Source organism: Periophthalmus magnuspinnatus, chromosome 1, assembly GCF_009829125.3.
Source record: "Periophthalmus magnuspinnatus isolate fPerMag1 chromosome 1, fPerMag1.2.pri, whole genome shotgun sequence".
Taxonomy (NCBI): domain Eukaryota; kingdom Metazoa; phylum Chordata; class Actinopteri; order Gobiiformes; family Gobiidae; genus Periophthalmus; species Periophthalmus magnuspinnatus.
In genome coordinates this window covers 2,829,148-2,849,839 of record NC_047126.1, presented here as the reverse complement: position 1 = coordinate 2,849,839, position 20,692 = coordinate 2,829,148, and the positions used below count along the sequence as shown (strand labels likewise).

The 20,692-nt window shown below is 41.3% G+C and overlaps 1 protein-coding gene across 1 annotated transcript; it reads left to right on the top strand.

The window, feature by feature from the left end:
• Nucleotides 1-3,982: 3,982 nt before the first annotated feature.
• On the top strand, nucleotides 3,983-17,988 carry LOC117378239 (uncharacterized protein MISP3). The gene is made up of 3 exons (XM_033974785.2): nucleotides 3,983-5,053; nucleotides 9,044-9,108; nucleotides 15,736-17,988. The coding sequence occupies exons 1-3, from the start codon at nucleotides 4,063-4,065 to the stop codon at nucleotides 15,820-15,822; spliced, it is 1,143 nt and encodes a 380-aa protein (XP_033830676.1). The 5' UTR covers nucleotides 3,983-4,062; the 3' UTR covers nucleotides 15,823-17,988.
• The last annotated feature ends 2,704 nt before the right edge of the window (nucleotides 17,989-20,692 follow it).

Sequence of the window (20,692 nt, the reverse complement as noted above, 5' to 3'; positions counted from 1 at the left end):
GACAGCAGAGACATGCAGAGAGACAGCAGAGACAGCAGAGAGACAGCAGAGACATGCAGAGAGACAGCAGAGACAGCAGAGAGACAGCAGAGAGACAGCAGCGAGACAGCAGCGACAGCAGCGAGACAGCAGAGAGACAGCAGAGAGACAGCAGAGACACAGCAGAGAGACGGCAGAGAGACAGCAGAGATAGCAGAGAGACAGCAGAGAGACAGCAGAGACACAGCAGAGAGACAGCAGAGACAGCGGAGACAGCAGAGACAGCAGAGAGACAGGAGAGACAGCAGAGAGACAGCAGAGACAGCAGAGAGACAGCAGAGAGACAGCAGAGACAGCAGAGAGACAGCAGAGAGACAGCAGAGACAGCAGAGAGACAACATAGAGACAGCAGAGAGACAGCAGAGACAGCAGAGAGACAGCAGAGACACGCAGAGAGACAGCAGAGACAGCAGAGAGACAGCAGAGAGACAGCAGAGAGACAGCAGAGAGACGCAGAGAGACAGCAGAGACACGCAGAGAGACAGCAGAGAGACAGCAGAGAGACAACATAGAGACAGCAGAGACAGCAGAGAGACAGCAGAGAGACAGCAGAGACAACATAGAGACAGCAGAGACACAGCAGAGACACGCAGACGTTTATGTGACAGTGAGTTCCCCCCTCCTCATTTTAGTGACCTCCAAAAGAACGATCCAGTGACCAGGACCAAGACTGTCCCATCGAGGACACTGCAGGTGAGTGGACAGAGAGGGACATGTCTGGTCTTATACATGGTCCAGATATTTGTCCAAACTGCCACAATGATGTTCAATTTGAGGGCGGAGTTTAGAGATAGACCCATATATTGGCTCGTCGATATAATGAGGTGATATTTACACTTTAAGACAAGTTTATTTCTACAGCACAATTCACACACAAAGTGATTCAAAGTGTTTTACAGAATAAGAAAGACGTTAAAATCACAAAACAACAAATCAAAACAAATAATCATCATAAAATAACATTAAAAGAGAGATGCCGGTTTAGTCCTGGTTTAGTCCCGGTTTAGTCCTGGTTTAGTCCCCGGTTTAGCCCTGATTTAGTCCTGGTTCAGTCCTGGTTTAGTCCTGGTTTAGTCCTGGTTTAGTCCTGGTTTAGTCCTGGTCTAGTCCTGGTTTAGTCCTGGTCTAGTCCTGGTTTAGTCCTGGTTTAGTCCTGGTTTAGTCCTGGTTTAGTCCTGGTTTAGTCCTGGTTTAGTCCTGGTCTAGTCCTGGTCTAGTCCTGGTTTAGTCCTGGTTTAGTCCTGGTTTAGTCCTGGTTTAGTCCTGGTTTATCCCCAGTTTAGTCCTGGTTTAGTCCTGGTTTAGTCCTGGTCTAGTCCTGGTTTAGTCCTGGTTTAGTCCTGGTTTAGTCCTGGTTTATCCCCAGTTTAGTCCTGGTTTAGTCCTGGTCTAGTCCTGGTCTACTCCTGGTCTAGTCCTGGTCTACTCCTGGTTTAGTCCTGGTTTAGTCCTGGTTCAGTCCTGGTTTAGTCCTGGTTTAGTCCTGGTTTAGTCCTCCTCATGTGAGATGGTTCTTGTGGCTCATGTGGGAGATGTTCTTTGGTGCTGGTCCATGGAGAGCCTTGTTCACACTGAGCTGCTTTAAAGTCTCTGAGCCACAGGAGCCACAGACCTGAGCCACAGGACACATGTGTGAAGTACTTCCTGGTTCTAGATGTTCTGGTTGTTCTGTGTTTTCGTTTGGAGCCTCTCGGTCGATGTTTTTTTTAGTTCACCCTGTGGTTTATTTTAAGTCTCGTGATGATGAGATTCACATTGAGATTTCACAGCTCCATTATGGGTTAGTGGTAAAAACAAGGTTGTGGATGTCTAAAAATAATTTCTATTGAGATTATTTTTCCTTATTATGAGTTACATTGTGCAGAGCAGTAAAAAGTACAAACAGTATTTATGTTAGTACAAAGTATTTGTCCATAAATAGACGAATAAACAGAGATTAGAGACTATGGCTCTGGTCTACACAATCGTATCAGCCATGAAAAACCCACATCAGTCGATCTCTGATGGAGTTACAGAAAGTACTGAGCTGAAAATGTTTGAGTAATCCTTTATTATTAGTCTGTCTGCGTCTCCAAAGCTCAAAATGCTCTGTTCCACCTTGTGATGTCATCAAGTGGTAGTTTTCAAGTGAGCAGCTCCTTTGACCTTTAGTTTAGTAGAGATTGGTAATTCCAGAAGCTGAAATGATCCAAATGATTCTATAAATGAAGGTGTGTGGAGTTTAAAAACACAGCGGAGCACTTCCTGTATCACCACACGATGACATCACAAGGTGGAACGGCGTGTTTTCAGTTTGAGAGAAGAACTCAGCCTAAATGTGCAGGTGTGTTTGTGTTAAACACGTGCGAATGAAACAAAACACAACTCCTCCAGGTCTGTTTGTGACGAGGAAACGTTAGAACATAAATCAGGAAATAACAACAGCGAGCAACAGGTGGCGCTAACCCTACAGTGCGTTTTAGCCACTGTGAGTGACATCCAGAACGCTTTTGTGATTATTACAATGTGGAAGTTGGTGAAAACACAGCTGAGCCCGGATTTTTACCAGATGGCACTAAGACCGCTACTAAATCTCCCCCGGATTATCATGTAGATATTTAGCATTTTCAACATTTTACCAGTGAAATCAACTGTGATGAAGAACCTCAGTGTCTTTTATAGTTCAAACTGTAACTCTGAAATATCAAAAATGGCAAAAAAAAAAACTGCCAGCGTATTTTACATCCATCACTTGTGCTTCAGTGTTTATCTTATTGCTCGGAAATTTGGGGAAATGCTGTAAAACAAACGTAGATCCTTTAATTAAACTACAAAAAAGAGCAAAAAGAATCATTAATAAAGCAGGACTCCATGATCCGACTCGTGAACTACTGATAAAATCGAATATTTTAACATTTACGGACATAGTTACGTTAAAAATGTTGACAGTTCTGTTTTGTGTCGCGTCAGTTCTTCTTTAAATTAAGAAATAGTCGCTTTAACTTAAGACGTTTCAGTTTAAATCTAGTAAAATAAGAGCTAACCTGAGGCAAAGATGTGTCTGTCTGAGGAATAAGACTTTGGAATGAGCTCGACGGTGATTTAAGTTGATTAAAACTCTGTCTAAATTCAAAAAAACTTTCTTCATTGATACATTTACACTGCTGTAGGTTTATAAGAGTGATTTTTGTTTAAGATATGGATTAAAATAAGGACGTTTTTACATAAACAGCTTCAGTTCAATCCTTTTTTGGTTCTAATTAATGAAGAAAATGTTTTGTTTTTTGTCTTATTCAGAGGGAACGTGAACAACCAAAATAAAACTCATTCATTCAACGTTCAGCTACGGGGAAACTATCATGTTTATTTAAAATACTCTCTCATTCAGTGTGTTTTTCTTTATTTTTACTACTTTCTTTACACAGTCTGTGCTTTGAACTGCACAGTGTTAATGAGAAAAAAGAAAACTCTGCTCTTACAGCGTCTGTGTGTTTCTCTAATTAGACATAAATGAATAAATAACAAACAGTCCAACAAAAATAAAGCTGTTTGTAATTGTATGTCGTGTTCTTTACTCTATAATATAATGCAGCTTGGTGTAAAAGTATTCAGAGTATTCAAAATGCAGTACTCTGGTTGGACCATGTAACAGAAAAATGTTTTGTTTTGTCTTTTTCAGAGAGAACGTGAACAACCAAAACAAAATTCATTCATTCATGTCAAAACCCACTGTCTCAGCTTCACCTGTGCTCGATGTGTGTGACCAACAGGAGGCGCCATGTCAACAACGTCAAGTGCTACACAACCAGGAAGCCACACGACAACAGGTGCACAGCCAGGACTCTTCACCTTTGTCATCGGTTTCCAGGGAGCCAGCCAATCCCGGCGCTCGCTGTGGTCACCGGAGAGAGCGGGGTGGGGCGTGGCACGGGGAGAAAGGGAAAGCAGAAAGGCAGATAAGAGCAGAGAAAAGTATTTAAAGAGAGAGTGAGACGGAGGCACGGATCAGAGGAGTTCGGAGCGTAAAAGGTAACCGGAGCAGAGATGGAGAGCGACTCGTGCGAGGAGAGTGACAGCGGAGTGTCGGCCGACCTCTCCCCCAGGAGCACTTTGGCGGAGAGCGGAGGCGGCTCGGCTCGTGCTCGCAAAGAAACCCCCATCGAGAGGGAGATCCGCAAGGCCATAGAGCGAGAGCACAGCCTGAGGAGATCCAGGGGGCTTCCCAATCCGCCCACAGCCCCGGAATACGTGGAGATCCCTTTGAGGAAAGCTGTCAGCGTCAACGCCGCGTCGCTTCCCAACGGAAAGTCGGAAAGATACCAAGGCAAAGACAAGCAGTTTGCGGGGAAAAAGATGCAGCAGGAGATTTACGCAGAGACCCGAAGAGAACAGGATTTGGTCAAACTCGGGAAAATTCCAGGGTTTTACGACAAAGGGAGTGTCCAGCAACTCAAGGAACGAAAGCAGATTTTTGAGGCCTTTCAGAAACCTAAAGATTCAGCTCCGAATAAAGCGATATCAAACTCAAACCTTCAACTCGTTTCTATTTCGGAGAACGGGTCGTCGAATAATAAAGCAACAAAACCCGGATCTGACCCTAGAAATGAGAAGAATTTAAAAACGCCAAAGCTTCACCCAGAATCAAAGCACCACCAAGTTATCATCATAGAAAACAACGTGGATCACGCGCCGAAACGACCCAACGCCAACGGAAACGCGACCGCAGCCGTCGACTCGAGTAAGGGCAAAACGAGAAAAGTCCAAGATGTCCCAGATGGGGATTCGCCACCGAAGGAGAACCCTTTTTTCAAGCTGCGTCCGTCTACGTCGGTCGTGAAAGTGGAGCGGGACATTCGGGAAGCTCAGGAGAGGGAACGGGAACTTCGGGAGCAGAGGATGAACGTGTACGGGACCCGACGCGAGCGGGGAAAAGACGGGACAACAACTGCAACGGAAGAACATAAAAGCCTGTCTGAAAGCCTGTCTTCGCCTGTTCAAGACTCGAGCCAAAACGGAGTCGCAACCACCGCAGCAGGTTAGTGTTTTAATTGTATCTGTGTAGGACGGAGAGATCATTTTAACAAGATGATGAAAACTGTCTGAAACCCACTGCGTCCGGTTCACGACGCCGCTGTCTGTCAAAAGAGAGCGACACTACTGTATAAAATGTGTTTGTAAGAGACGACGACGACTCGATATCTCACGGGTTTGATACAGGAACTTTTAATCCAAGATCTCATGATGGTCTACGTCTAAAAACTGGTCGTATTAGAAGATAAATTGATGGTTCCACTGATGCATTTTGATAATCTGGTGATAAACAATAACGTGATTATTGGACACGTGACGCACTGCGAGTCCTGCAGGTCTCAGGTCAAAGTCTGTCAGATCGATCGATAATCAGGCCGTAAACACACTCCATAAAAAATAGAATCGTAATATCCACAGTAAATGCAAAATGAGTTTCAGTTTCGACTGTTTAAATCATATGTGTCAAACTCAAGGCCCGTGAGCCAAATGCGGCCCGTCAGGTGATTTTATGTGGCCCGCGAGAAGGCGAATTAAAAGGTATGACTGTCTGTGTGTGTGTGTGTGTGTCGGTGTGTGTGTGTGTGTGTGTGTGTCTGTGAGCAGGTGTGCCCCAGTCAGATACAAACTTTTAAAAATGTCAGTTTATCAGGAAATACGCAGTTACCCAGACATATTTTTTACATCTGTGCAAATGCATGTGTAATATTTGTCATTTGAATTAGTAATAAATACAGATATAGTTAATTTACTTTAGTCAAGAAGTACTTCATTTTATTTTAAATTACATCTGATTACATTTATACTGCAGTACACTTACATCTGGCCCCTTGAGGGAAACCATTTTGCCGACGTGGCCTTCAATGAAAATCAGTTTGAAATCTAAGAAATATCCTTTGCTCCCTCGTTTATCGCAGGGATCACGTTCTAAAAATAACCCACGAAGTATCAGCTTTATTTTTTACAATTATTCTCTCTGTTTTTGTCTGTCAAACCCCTCACCACACACTTTATACACTTTTCTCACACAGGCGTTAACATTTTCTCACATTTCTCTCTCGTTTAAACACAAAGTTCAAACCTTCGTAGGCGTCTTTGTCGGCGCAGAACGTTTCATCGACTCTGAAACTGTCTGTAGATTTGAATAATTTTACCAGAAATTTTAAAAAGTGCATTTTAGATGATCAAAAGTGTCTCGTCTGTCTGGTTAATCTGTAATAATATTAGTAATATTCTGTATTTAGGGTAAAATCCTGCACATAGTGATGTTTTATGTGTCTGGACTGTGTGAACATCAAATATTCGACATGGAGACATTTTTATTATTTTATCGCTGATGTGGAAAGTAGAAGTAGCAAAATCTGGTGTGAATCATCTTTTCTTTTGTGAGATTAATGCGTTTGTACACGGCTCATTATAAAGACTCTCTTTGGAGCTCGCTGTGTAAATGAAATGAAAATATTTGATATTTCAGTGTGAAACTTCAAAACAACTTTTTTACAAACGAGAGATCGACGTCTGCAGCGATAACTTCCACCAGAGACAGAGAGCATCAGTCTGTCACGAAACACAGAGAGAAGTACACTGTGACAGTCATAGATCAGGGTTTAATGTGTGAGGGGAAGAGAGAGAAACAAACAGAGAGAGAAACAGACAGAGACAAAGAGAAACAGAGAGAGACAAAGAGAAGGGAAAAATACACTGACAGTCATAGATCAGGGTTTAATGTGTGAGGGGAAGAGAGAGAAAGGAGGGGAAGAGAGAGAAACAAACAGAGAGACAGAGAAACAGAGAGAGACAAAGAGAAAGAGAGAAACAGAGAGAGACAAAGAGAAACAGAGAGAGACAAAGAGCAGGGAAAAATACACTGCAACGGTCATAGATCAGGGTTTAATGGTGTGAGGGGAAGAGAGAGAAAGGAGGGGAAGAGAGAGAAACAAACAGAGAGAGAGAGAAACAAACAGAGAGAGACAAAGAGAAACAGAGAGATAGAGAGAGACAAAGAGAAGGAAAAAATACACTGCAACAGCCATAGATCAGGGTTTAATGGTGTGAGGGGAAGAGAGAGAAAGGAGGGAAAGAGAGAGAAACAAACAGAGAGACAGAGAGAGAAACAAACAGAGAGAGACAAAGACAAACAGAGAGAGACAAAGACAAACAGAGAGATAGAGAGAGACAAAGAGAAGGGAAAAATACACTGCAACAGCCATAGATCAGGGTTTAATGGTGTGAGGGGAAGAGAGAGAAACAAACAGAGAGAGAGAGAGAAACAAACAGAGAGAGACAAAGAGAAACAGAGAGAGACAAAGAGAAGGGAAAAATACACTGTGACAGCCATAGATCAGGGTTTAATGGTGTGAGGGGAAGAGAGAGAAAGGAGGGGAAGAGAGAGAAACAAACAGAGAGAGAGAGAAACAAACAGAGAGAGACAAAGAGAAACAGAGAGATAGAGAGAGACAAAGAGAAGGAAAAAATACACTGCAACAGCCATAGATCAGGGTTTAATGGTGTGAGGGGAAGAGAGAGAAACAAACAGAGAGAGAGAGAGAAACAAACAGAGAGAGACAAAGAGAAACAGAGAGAGACAAAGAGAAGGGAAAAATACACTGTGACAGCCATAGATCAGGGTTTAATGGTGTGAGGGAAAGAGAGAGAAAGGAGGGAAAAACAGGGAGAGAGAAACAGAGACAGACAGAGAGAAAGAGAGAGACAAAGAGAGAGAAAGACAGAGAGAGAAACAGACAGAGAGAGACAAAGAGCAGGGAAAAATACACTGCAACAATCATAGATCAGGGTTTAATGGTGTGAAGGAAAGAGAGAAACGGAGAGACAGAGAGAAACAGAGACAGAGAGAAACAGTGAGACAGAGAAAAACAGGGAAACAGAGAGACAGAGACAGAGAGAGACAGAGAAAGATGCAGAGAGACAGCGGAGGTTAAATGAAACACCTGATGAACAGCAGAGTGAGGCGTCTTCAGTTGTTAATGACCTTCGTTAACCACATGAGGAAACGTCTTTGTCTCATTTAAAGTCTTTGTGTCTCCTGTTGTTTGGACGGATCCATCAGGAGTGACGTCACATGAGAGTCTAGCACCGTTTCCATAGCGATAAACAGTTCAAAGCTAAATTTGAATGTCTTTTGACTGGACAAAAGTCTCTAAAATGTCACACACGTTTAACACACAAACCCTGAACATTTAGGCTGAGTTCTTCTCTCAAACTGAAAACACTCTGTTCCACCTTGTGATGTCATCATGTGGTGATACAGGAAGTGCTCCACTGTGTTTTTAAACTCCACACACCTTCATTTCTAGAATCATTGGGGTCATTTCAGCGCCGGAATTGCCAATTTCTACTGAGCTAAAAGTAATTAAAGGAGCTGTTAACTTGAAAACCACCACTTCATGACATCACAAGGTGGAACAGAGCGTTTTGAGCTTTGGAGACGTAGAATGAATGAAACAAAACATGACTCCAGGTCTGTTTTTGACGCGTTAACCACATTATAACATGGTTTAAACCTCAGAAGAGTCAATTTTAGACTTTTAAAATACAGTAATAGTCCGACTTTATTTATCTCTAAAGAAATTAACACCAAAAACTGAGCTGACCACAAATTTGAATCTGAAATCTTGAACCCGGGTGAAAGTGCGTCTGTGCCGTTTGCATGCGGGGCTGTTGCCATGGCGTTGTGTGTTTGTGTTTTCCCTATTGTTACACAAATCAAAGTGTTTCTCCACTTTGTCGACGCTGAAACAAACTGACCGGGGCGTGTCCGAGCCGTTCCTCAATGTGACTCACCGAATTATAAAAGAACACGAAACAAACGCCACTTTTTTGCGATAGCCACCCATGCACAAACCCCCTCCTTGTGCACACTCTTTAATGACCTTCCCAATTCTTGCATGTGTTTGATTATCATGAGCTCATATCTGTGACCAAAGGCGGGTCTATTTGTTTAGCCCCGCCCACGTTGATTCATGTTTGTCCGTTCTAGTTCGTCATTCGCCGGGAAAACTCGTGTGGCCCCCTGCTGCGGCGGAGAAGAATTACCAAACAGAGGTGAGTCAGGGCCGTCTGGTTCCACCGTAACGACAGAAACTATTGTTCTAAAATGGACGACAGGAATGACGTCAAATAGTTATATTTACTTTGAACAATTCTCAAAAATGCAACCGCACTTAGAGGGATTAAATTATGTCTGATTAAGAGGACGGAGGGAGGAGGGGAAAGAGGGAGAGGGGACAGAGGGAGGAAGGACAGAGGGAGAGGGGACAGAGGGAGGAGGGGAAAGAGGGAGAGGGGACAGAGGGAGGAGGGGAAAGAGGGACAGAGGGAGGAGAGACAGAGGGAGGAAGGATGGAGGGAGAGGGGACAGAGGGAGGAAGGACAGAGGGAGGGGGAGAAAGAGGGAGAGGGGACAGAGGGAGGAGGGAAAAAAGGGAGAGGGGACAGAGGGAGGAGAGACAGAGGGAGAGGGGACAGAGGGAGGAGGGTAAAGAGGGACAGAGGGAGGAGAGACAGAGGGAGGAAGGATGGAGGGAGAGGGGACAGAGGGAGGAAAGACAGAAGGAGGAAGGACAGAGGGAGGAGAGACAGAGGGAGGAGGGACAGAGGGAGGAGGGACAGAGGGAGGAGGGACAGAGAGAGGAGGGACAGAGAGAGGAGGGACAGAGAGAGGAAGGACAGAGGGAGGAGGGACAGAGAGAGGAGGGACAGAGAGAGGAGGGACAGAGGGAGGAGGGACAGAAGGAGAGGGGACAGAGGGAGGAGTCTGGGAAGGGGATAGAGATATTTAATGTCATTTTATTTTTGGTCACATTTTGTCCGGGGCTGCAGATGGAGATGCAGATTCAGAAACTCTTGTCTGGAGCAGAGAATCTCCTCAGTGTTTGATTATTGCTCTTGTCCCTGTAAAATAAACTAAATAAACTAAAGTGGAGCGCGTGGATAAAGAGATGAAAATGTAGACAAATGAAGTACTTTGATGTGTAGAGTTTGAGTATAGACACTGAGGAACACGAGGCTGGACATGGAGATGTGAGGGGACTGTCCTTTTAAAGAGGGGACAGTCCACAGTCTACAGTGTGTACAGTGTGTACAGTGTGTACAGTGTGTACGGTGTGTACAGTGTGTACAGTGTGTACAGTGTGTACAGTGTGTACGGTGTGTACAGTGTGTACAGTGTGTACAGTGTGCACGGTGTGTACAGTGTGTACAGTGTGCACGGTGTGTACAGTGTGTACAGTGTGTACAGTGTGTACAGTGTGTACTGTATGTACAGTGTGTACAGTGTGTACAGTGTGTACAGTGTGTACAGTGTGTACGGTGTGCACGGTGTGTACAGTGTGTACAGTGTGTACAGTGTGCACGGTGTGTACAGTGTGCACGGTGTGTACAGTGTGTACAGTGTGTACAGTGTGTACAGTGTGCACGGTGTGTACAGTGTGTACGGTGTGTACAGTGTGTACAGTGTGTACAGTGTGTACAGTGTGCACGGTGTGTACAGTGTGTACAGTGTGTACAGTGTGTACAGTGTGTACAGTGTGTACAGTGTGTACAGTGTGTGTGTTACTGCTCACACACAAACATCTGTGTCTTATCAGTGAATATAAAGACCAGAGTAAACACGTGGCTGCTTTGTGTCACTTCTGTTGGATCAGACTCAGGTCTCACATATTTGAACATCTTAGATTCATTATTATCAAAAACACGTCTGTAGAGCTGCTTTTTGTTCTTACTCAGAAAAAATAAATAAAGTCCTCACGATTAGGCCTGGTCTGGGTCTTGATAAATGAAATGTTCAGACGTCGTATTTGACGATAGACGAGTGACTCTGTCTGTGCTGATCGGCCTGTGCTCATGTTCTGAGCGGAGGAGGGAGACATCGAGCATTTACAGCAACGCAGCAGAATCTGGTGTGACGTGCCGCTCTGCAGCAACCAGAATGTATTTAGATATGTATATATGTATTTAGATATGTATATATGTATATATTCAATTCAATTTTCAATTCATTTATTTTTGTAACGCCCAAAATCACAACAACAGTTGTCTCGAAGGGCGTTCATGTTTTGGTTGATGGGGGAAACCGGAGTACCCGGAGGAAACCCATCCAGACACGGGGAGAAACATGAAAAACTCCACACAGAAAGGCCTGGTGACCCGGGGATCGAACCAACCTTCTTGCTGTGAGACATGAGTGATGGCACTCAGTCACCGTGCCGCCATATATGTATATATGTGTATATATGTATATATGTATATATGTATATATGTATATATGTATATAAGTATATATGTGTATGTGTACATATGTATTTATGTATATATGTGTATATATGTACATATATGTGCACACGTGTATGTACGTGCACATGTGTGTACGTGCACATGCACATGTGTGTGTACATATCACACCACACACACACATGTGCGCTCCATAAGCTCTGAGTTCACATCAGGCCTTTACCCTTGACTCCGCCCCCAGCTGCTTGTTGTTGCTGTGTGTGTGTGTGTGTGTGTGTGTGTGTGTCCCTGTGCGTTCTTTGTAATATTGTGTCTAGAAATGTAAAAAACATTTTAAAAAGGTCATGATAAAAAAGCTTTAGGCCTGAGGTGCCACTCTGGGCCCGTGGGCCTCGCACCATTAAACTCTGGAGAGTTTAATTTGGGGCTCTGAGATTTTCAGAAGAATCTATTTTGACTTTGTTTTGAAAAGAGGAGCCGTCAGGACAGGAGACGGGAAGGAGGCCAATCCGGTCTATTTCCTATTATTTAAAATCTATTTAATCAAACATTTCTTCGCAGAGGAACATTTTTATATGCAGACTGCCATTAGGTTTGGCCCTTGACCTGCTAATGCGCTCTCCATTTGGCCCAACGAGGAAAAAACTTTGGGCACCTCTTTATCGTAATAACAGCGGTTTATAAAAGCCGAGAGGAGAGAGTCATGGAGAAAGTGAAGGGCTGGAGCTCCGGAAAAACATGATGCGGAGAAGGTCAGACGGGGGCAGAGGATTCACCCCCGAAGGAAACAGCAGGAACCAAAAGAAACTCACGGATCTTGCAGCGTGCGACTTAAAGAGTTTGTAAAAGAATCAGCGCAGACCGGCCCATGGGAGCGTGTCAGCATATACGGGCCACAAACATCTGATAACATATCAGACACACAGTAAGAAGCTTATCTCCAGAGATAAGGCCGAGATGGAGAGAAGTCCTTAGAGAGAGAAAGAAAGGAGGCAGAGACGCACGAGGAATTTGGATTAGCTTTTTTTTGCATGTGTGGGCAGATTTGAACGTGTGAGTGAATGTGTTTGCCGGGTGTATCGCTGAGAGAGACTGACAGGGCTGGAGACTCGGGCTTTGTGTGTTTTGTGTGTTTTGTGCGTCTTTGATTCCATATACGGCCCTGATGCTTTTCTCCTTTCAGAGCACATTTCACTGCTGATGCACACACGATGCATACGCTGCTGAAAACTTCACTGAGAAATGGAAGTAAAAATCCCTCCATCGACCTGGTTTTTACTAATATTCTATAAAAGTATATACACATCACATATTAAAAGTAAAGCAAATGTTAAGGGATTGAAGGATGGGTCAAATGCAGCGAGAAAATTATGCTACGGGGACAAAAAATGTACTTTAACCTCCTGAGACTCGAGCTTTAATCAAATAAAATAATAAAAAAAAATAACTAAATAAAATAAAAAAAAACTAATAAAAATACAATAAAAATAATAATAAAAAAATTCAATAAAAATAAACAAAATAAATAAATATTCTAAACTCTTAGAAATATTCAAAATTGAACATGTTCTTGTTGCTGTTCTTCTAAAAATTTGCACTGTGGCCCAAACAATCCAAAATGTGTTGTCCACAGATGAGGACACCAGGTCTCAATAGGTTAAATCAGACCTATTCTGCAAAAAGACTTTTCAGAGTTTTGGACCGTGTTATAATCGTTTCTTCTCGTTGAGTCAATCTTTAATCGCTTATTTTCAAGGCGCCATTTTGTCAATCACTCCCCGTTTTCACCTCCGCTGTGACGTACGCCTTAACGCCAGTGAGAAAGAACGTATTTCACAGTATTAAAACGCAGGATTGACGTATTGATAACACTGCCAGGAAATTTGATTCTACCTTTTATTTCTGTGGTCTTCAAATGTTAACATGACATCACCAAAATGAATTAAAGACATAATTTAAATACCTAAAAAAATCAAAGGAATACATCACGCAATATGATCATGTCATTTAGTTTTCAAAATGATTAAGGACTGTATTTTCTGGATAATAAGTGTCACTTTTTTCATAGTTTGTCTGGGGGTGCAACTTATACTCAGATGTGACTTATTTTTTTCAGTTATTTTGTGTTTATTTTTTTATTTTTTTTATTTTTCTTTTTGAGTTATTTTGAATTTTTTTCTTTTTTCATTTTTTTTTCTTTTTTTTAGTTATTTTCAGTTTGTTTGGGGGTTTTTTTGTTTATTTTCTTTAATTTTTTTTGTTATTTTGAATTTTTTTTTACTTCATTTTGAGGTGTTTTTTTTGTTATTTTGAGTTTTTTTTAAGTTATTTTTATTTTGTTATTTTTTGTTTTTTTTGTTTGTTTTTTTTAAGTTATTTTTAATCTGATTAACTGTTAATATCTTACGTTAACAAACCAGACACGTGTTCAGTTTTGTCTGTGCTTCATGTCGCAGAATAAATATAAATGTGTTACGTTAGCGTTAGCGTTAGCATTAGCGTTAGCATTAGCATTAGCATTAGCGTTAGCGTTAGCGTTAGCGTGATGTACTGATATTCAGCCTGTTGATCCACATTTTATTATTATTATTAGAACTTGACTTTAAAGATAAAATGTCTGCTCTTGGTCTCGGATTTTGTAAAATAAATTCCCCCAAAAATGTGACTTATAGTCCAGTGCGACTTATACATGTTTTTTCTTCTTTTTTATACATTTTTTCTGGTGCTCCAAAAAATACTATATTAATGAGAAAAAATAGAAAACACAACAACAGTTTTGATTAACAGCGTTTGCTAAGCGGTCACTTCATGCTAAACTAGCGATGCGGGAGGGAAAGAACTTTACTTTCAACATCCTCGCTCCTGATTGGCTCTTTGGTTGCTATGATACTCGAGGTCGGAATTCCAAATATGAAACTCAGCTCTAAATTCACGGCTATAGAAGAAGCAGAATAAACAGTGAAATCAAAATAAACTGTACATTTTTTTGAAGTATTCTCGCCATCACTGCTCATTAACCTCATCAGCGTCAGTCGAGAGAGATGCCACTTCAAACAAACGCATCAGAGCCGTGGGTTTGGGTTACGCGGGGAGCGCCGGGCCCCTCCGCGCGTCTACCCGGGCTTGTTAGTTATCTGCGTTCCACAGCCTTGCCTCCTGATTACAGAGCACCAATAATGTAGGAGCGGATTGGCTTCAGTTGTTGACTTTAGTCGCAGCGAGCCACATCGGCCTTGGCTCACAACACCATTAACCTCCCTCTGACTTAGCGCTCGTGCTAATGACGCCGACGCCAGAGCTGGATGTAACCTTCAGGGGGCCCTAAGCGAAATCTGACACGGGGGGGCCTTTGTGCGAGTGATTATTCAGATGCAGCGCTGTCAACATCTGCACGAAATGTATCTGTATCTGTTTAACTGACTTGTCCTGTTTCCTAGCGCGTTTGAATGTGCTCCAGTTGGACATTTATGGGTTCTGTGATGTAATCAAAGCCCCCGAACACGCGCTACGATGCTAATACTTGAACGTCGGGCTGATTTAGGCCTAATCATACAGGCTCTTTCTGTCTCTGTCTCGTAAAGTGATTAGGACTTCACACTGCCATGAAAAAATCCACTTCACCGTCATGTTTTTTGGTTCAATAAATGCACGAAAACATCTGAATATGCCTGTAATGTGCACGCAAATGGACGCGTAGCTGACATTAGCGCACAACTGATTTATTACGCAGGAAAAAGAAGCACATTTGCAGCTCGTTCGCGGTTATCCAGACTGAAAATACACAATTTATTTCCTTTAAAGTTTCCTGATCTCTGTTCTAATGTCGTTTCCTCGTCACAAACAGACCTGGAGTTGTGTTTTTTTTTTGTTTCGTTTACACAAGTTTAACACACAAACCCTGCAGATTTAGGCTTCTCTCACACGGAAAACGCTCTGTTCCACCTTGTGATGTCATCATGTGGTGATACAGGAAGTGCTCCACTGTGTTTTTAAACTCCACACACCTTAATTTCTAGAATAATTTGGATCATTTCAGCCGTGGAATTACCAATTTGTACTGAGCAAAGGGTAAAAGGAGCTATTAAGTTGGAAACTACCACTTCATGACATCACGAGGTGGAACAGAGCGTTTTGAGCTTTGGAGATGTAGACAACGTATGTTTTTGAGGACATAACAACATTATAACATGGCTTAAATCTCACAAGAGTCTATTTTTTTGTGATATAGAACCTTTAAACACGAGTGACATGTGTTTTCTGACTGTTATTTGTCATTTAAAGTATCTACAGAACAACTTTGTAAACTTCTACGAGGCGTTTTGGGCCAATATTGTTCTGTAAATCTTATTATTACACCAGTTTATGTCTGAAAACCAACTGAACCGATATCTCTTCTTCCTCATTCGCACCATAATAACGTCTTTTAATTTGTCCTTCCAGGTTAACCAGTGTCCTCAGACCCCCAGACAGAAGACCCCGCTGCTGCAGTTCTGGGAATCGCGCTCATTCCACGCGCAGGACGACTGAACGAGACCGCAGACGACGAAAGAGAAGAAGAAGAAAACTATGCATCATACAGCAAGGACGAGCGAAGGAGGCGACGAGCGAAAAGGGTTGAGACTTGAAGCCGGAAACGGGGTCAGGTGGATTGGGAGCGCGGGCGGGATCGCTGCTGGTGAACTGAAAACCCTGAAATGTCCTTTAGTGGAGGAGGAGGAGCGGGAAAAAGGAGGAGGAGGAGGAGGAGGAGGAGGTGTAGGTATAAATGTGGAAGGACTTGGCCTGGTTCTGCTTCAGCCCTAAACACGAGGGCAGTTTTGTAACGAAATCAACGAATCGGGTCAGAAATGTTTCGCAAAACCATGTGATAATCAGATGTCAAACTTTCAGCTTTCTTGTTGTTCTTGTTGTTCTTGTTGTTCTTGTTGTTCTTGTTGTTCCATCTCTTCTTCATTTATTACTTGTTTGTGCTTAGAACTACTCCATTTGTCGACCTTTTTTAAGTCGGTCAAGCCAAATAAATGAACTACACGACCAGGCAAAAGGAGAATAATATTTACAAAATAATACATCAAAAATATATTATCTTGAAGAAACGACATAATTATCTTGAAGGAACGACATAATTATCTTGAAGAAACGACATAATTATCTCGAAGAAACGACACAATTATCTCGAAGAAACGACATAATTATCTTGAGGGACAGAACATAATAATTTCTATACATATATTTTCATGATCGCACAAGATATTTAACTTAAAAAATCAATTAGGTTGTTAATTTATTTTTTAAGTTGTTCCGTCGAGATAATATCGTGTGGGATTGTGATATTATCTCCTGGTTGTGCATTAATATAATAATCTGCAAAAAGGACAGATTTTTAAGACTTATTTTAACAACTTTCCACATGTTATATTCACACAGAAGACACCAAATATTTGACGTAAGATAAATGAGATTATGCAGTAAAGAAAAACAGTGAAGTAACTCTACTAAATATTTTTCAGCAAAGCAAAACGTGGATACTTTAAGGATGTGGATATAAAAAAAAAACTCCATTTGTTTTGCTTTGTATATTTGAAGTCTTGTGTGTTGATATAAAATGTAGAACGTAGTAAAAAATAAAAAATGTCGTGTCCGAACTTTGACCTGGTCGTGTAAATTCAAACTAAAAGCGTCACCATCTTAAAAGCACTTACAGTATTATCATAAACATCAAAAATCCTCCTTCAAAATGGTGGATTTAACGCCAACGCCAAGCCTCGCCGGATCAAATCTCTTATAATGTATTTTTAATGATTCATATTTGATTGTTTATTCGTTGCATAGACGTAGGGGGCGACAGCGGCTCAGTTGGTAGAGCGTTTGTCCGCTGACCCACAGATGAAAGCTGTCGCCGTGTCCTCGGGCAAGACACTTCACCCACCTCGCCCCCAGTGTTTCTGCGTTCACTGGTGTATGAATGTGTGAATGGGCGAACGTTTCCTTGACGTAAAGTGATTTGAGTGAAGTAAAAGAAGTAAAAAAAACTGCACTGAACTCCATTTTTACCATTACTTGTACTTTTGTTCATGAAAGTTGACATTGAAACGCTACAAGGCCTTGAGTTTTGACTTTATATCGAACACAAAACTCCAGCAAAAACAACAGATCTTGTAAAGAGATAGACCGATCGGGCCGATATTCGCACTTTTTAGCGTATCAGATATCGGCCTTAAATCTCCAGCGCGGACCGATATTTAGTTTTGGCCGATCTGCTGCCTAAAAAGTACAAAAAGCTTTATTTATTTTAACCAAACCCAAAGCGATAACTGCACAAAACCTCCACACAGCTCTGTTAAAGGCGGTGTTTCCAAAAAGAATCTAAATCCGTGCTTCGTATCAGCCCAGAATATCGACAGATCTTATCAGACATCAGTTTTTCTGGATTCTAAACAATCGGTATCGGCATTAAACGTATCAGTCTATCTCTGTCTCATACTAATGATCTGCAGTCTGCTGTATTCTAAACGGGGCAGTGATACCGTTGCATAATCCTTCTGTAAATTCCTTTCGCTTCTTGTAAATGGATCTCTGTTCGGGAAGTTGCCACATGTTGTAATTAAATTATTATTATTGCTTCTCTGTTGTATAACTTTGATATGGAGCTATAAACGTTGAACTTTGGAATGATCCGAGTCTGTTTTTTCCATTCTCTCCGGTGCTTCTCCTGCCAGCTCTACTTATACTGTTGCATAGTAAGTAACTGAACCCAATTATCATTTTTGGGTTTTCCTCCTTTTGCATATTCTGTAATGAAATAGAAATGCGTCTCCATGGATACACGTTTGAGGAAGTGCAGGAAGGAGCAGCGGTTTGAATGGTTAATGCCTTTCTGCGCGGATCTGTTTACAAAAGCTAAATTACGATGGCGTCTCGGAGCGAATAATGGAGCGTGGCATTGTGCAGAGCCGGGGTGAGATCAGCAGACCATACTTTAGTGACCTCCCAATCTCCGGTGAATAATTTATGAGCTTATTCTAAGTGGACACAAGGCAGGGACAGTGTAGCAGCGTTATAACACACACACACACACACACACACACACATATACACACACACATATACGTACACTACTCGCTGGTCAACCCCACGTCACGTAAAATCCCCATGTCTCATTTCACTAAAACACGGTTAAGATCATTGTATTTGGCCTTTTTTTTTTTTTTTTTTTTTTTTTTAGGTTTCAGAGTTTACTTCCTGGTTGGAAATCATGACATCACATCAGCTGTTACCTAGCAACCGCGTGGTACACTGAGCCACATCTCTAACGTACCGAAGACTGTGTGTAGAAGAAGAAGCGGACTGAGCGACTGTGGCGTCACCGGCGGCGTTCGGCTCCAAATGAACATCACCGAGGCTAGAGCGGTTACAGGGAAGAATTTGAGCTGAGTTCCATAAATGAAAATCCGACCGCGAGTATCATAGCAACCAAAGAGCCAATCTGGAGCGAGGCTGTTGAAGGTAACGCCCCCTTTCTGCCCGCACCGCTGGTTTAGCAGGGAGCGGGCACTTAGCAACACAGCTAATGCTAACAGGAGCGACCTCGGGGGGAAGACGGCGCCTGATTTGTCTGTTATTAATGTTCAGATCTTGATTTTCAGACGCAATAGTGAAATAAAAACCCCAGGATCAGTGTAATCGCCGATACAACACCAACAAATATTTACAAAAATAACAACAACATTTAAAATCAGCACGGCCATAACCTCCTGTCCACGCAGCGCCCTCTCCTGAGCAAATCCAACTTTAGTAAAACAGTGTTAATCTTCAATCCAACGTGTTATTAAAATAGAGCTTTATGTTAATGTATCAGTGTTAACCGTAAAAAAACAAACGGTAAAGATACGAAAAGGTAAAATATCTGAACACTCTTCCTCCTCAGCGCACAGTGTCTGCCCCGGAACCTTCCTAATGTGCTCCAGCTCCCAGGGGACTCATTTGGCCGGAACACCTAAGATGGCAGACAACATGGGTCAGCAGAAAGTCAAACAATTTAATTACAATCACTCAGCCGATGCACTTATGTCATTTGTCACAGGTCACTTTATCTGCACAGCCATTTCAACCGATCAATAAACATCCCAAACTTTTCTGCGTATTGTCATTTTTAGTTTAGGCCGATGTAACGGACGAGCTACATTACAAACATGTAGAGGGTTAATAAGAACATTTAAGACCAAAATGATGAATCTGACAGCAGCAGTTAAAATAGCTAAAAAAATTAAATAAAATCAAAATAACTAAAAAACAAACAAAAAAACTAAACTTAAAAAACAAAAAATAACAAAAAAATAATTGAAAAAAAAAAACTCAAAATAATTGAAAAAAACCCCAAAAAACTCAAAATAACAAAAAAAATAAATAAATTAAAAAAAAGAAAAAAATTACTCAAAATAACTCAAAAAGAAAAATAAATAAAAATAAGAAAAATAAACTCAAAATAACTAAAAAAAAAAAAAAAAAAGAACCCCAGAATCATGTAGAGGGTTAATACGAACATTTAAGACCAAAATGACGAGTCTGACAGCAGCAGGTACAGAGAGAGGACACAGTTTTTCAAAAAACTAACTCAAAATAACAAAAAAATAAACTCAAAATAACAATAAATAAATAAATAAATAAAATAAAATTCAAAAAAACTAAAAAATAAACAAAAAAACTTTTTAAAAAAACAAAAAAATAACTTAAAAAAAATTCAAAATAACAAAAAAACTACTCAAAAATAACAAAAAACCCGCCTCAAAATAATGTAAAAAACCCCAAAAATTCTAAATAAGTAAAAAAAAATTTTAAGAAAATAAAGTAAAAAAAAACAAAACTCAAAATAACTAAAAAAATAAAATAATAGTAACTTAAAAAAAACCCTCAAAAATAAAAAAATTTAAAAGCTCAAAATAACTCTAAAATAAAAAAATAAGCTCAAAATAACTCAAAAAAATGAACCCCAGAATCATGTAGAGCGGGTTAATATGAACATTTAAGACCAAAATGACAAGTCTGACAGCAGCAGGGACAGAAAGGACACAGTTTTTACATAGAAAGTGAAGTGAAGCGTAGATGGAGTCAGTGCTCACTTCTTATTTGGAGCGCGGCGGCTGGCAGGTTAGCTAAGTCCATTCATATATACAGTCTGTGGTTGAAGGTATCAGAAAAATGTGTTTCATGTTTGTAAATTGTGCCAAACTGGACAGACTTCTGCCGAGTGCGATGTCATCTGTGTTAGAGCCGTCCACTTCCTGTCATTTTCAACGCATTTTTAAACTTTTCAACTTGACTGGTGTAAAACTACGATTTATATTTACAGCAAGTATCATCTCCTCAAATAAAGTCAGAGTTTGAGAGTCACCAGAGC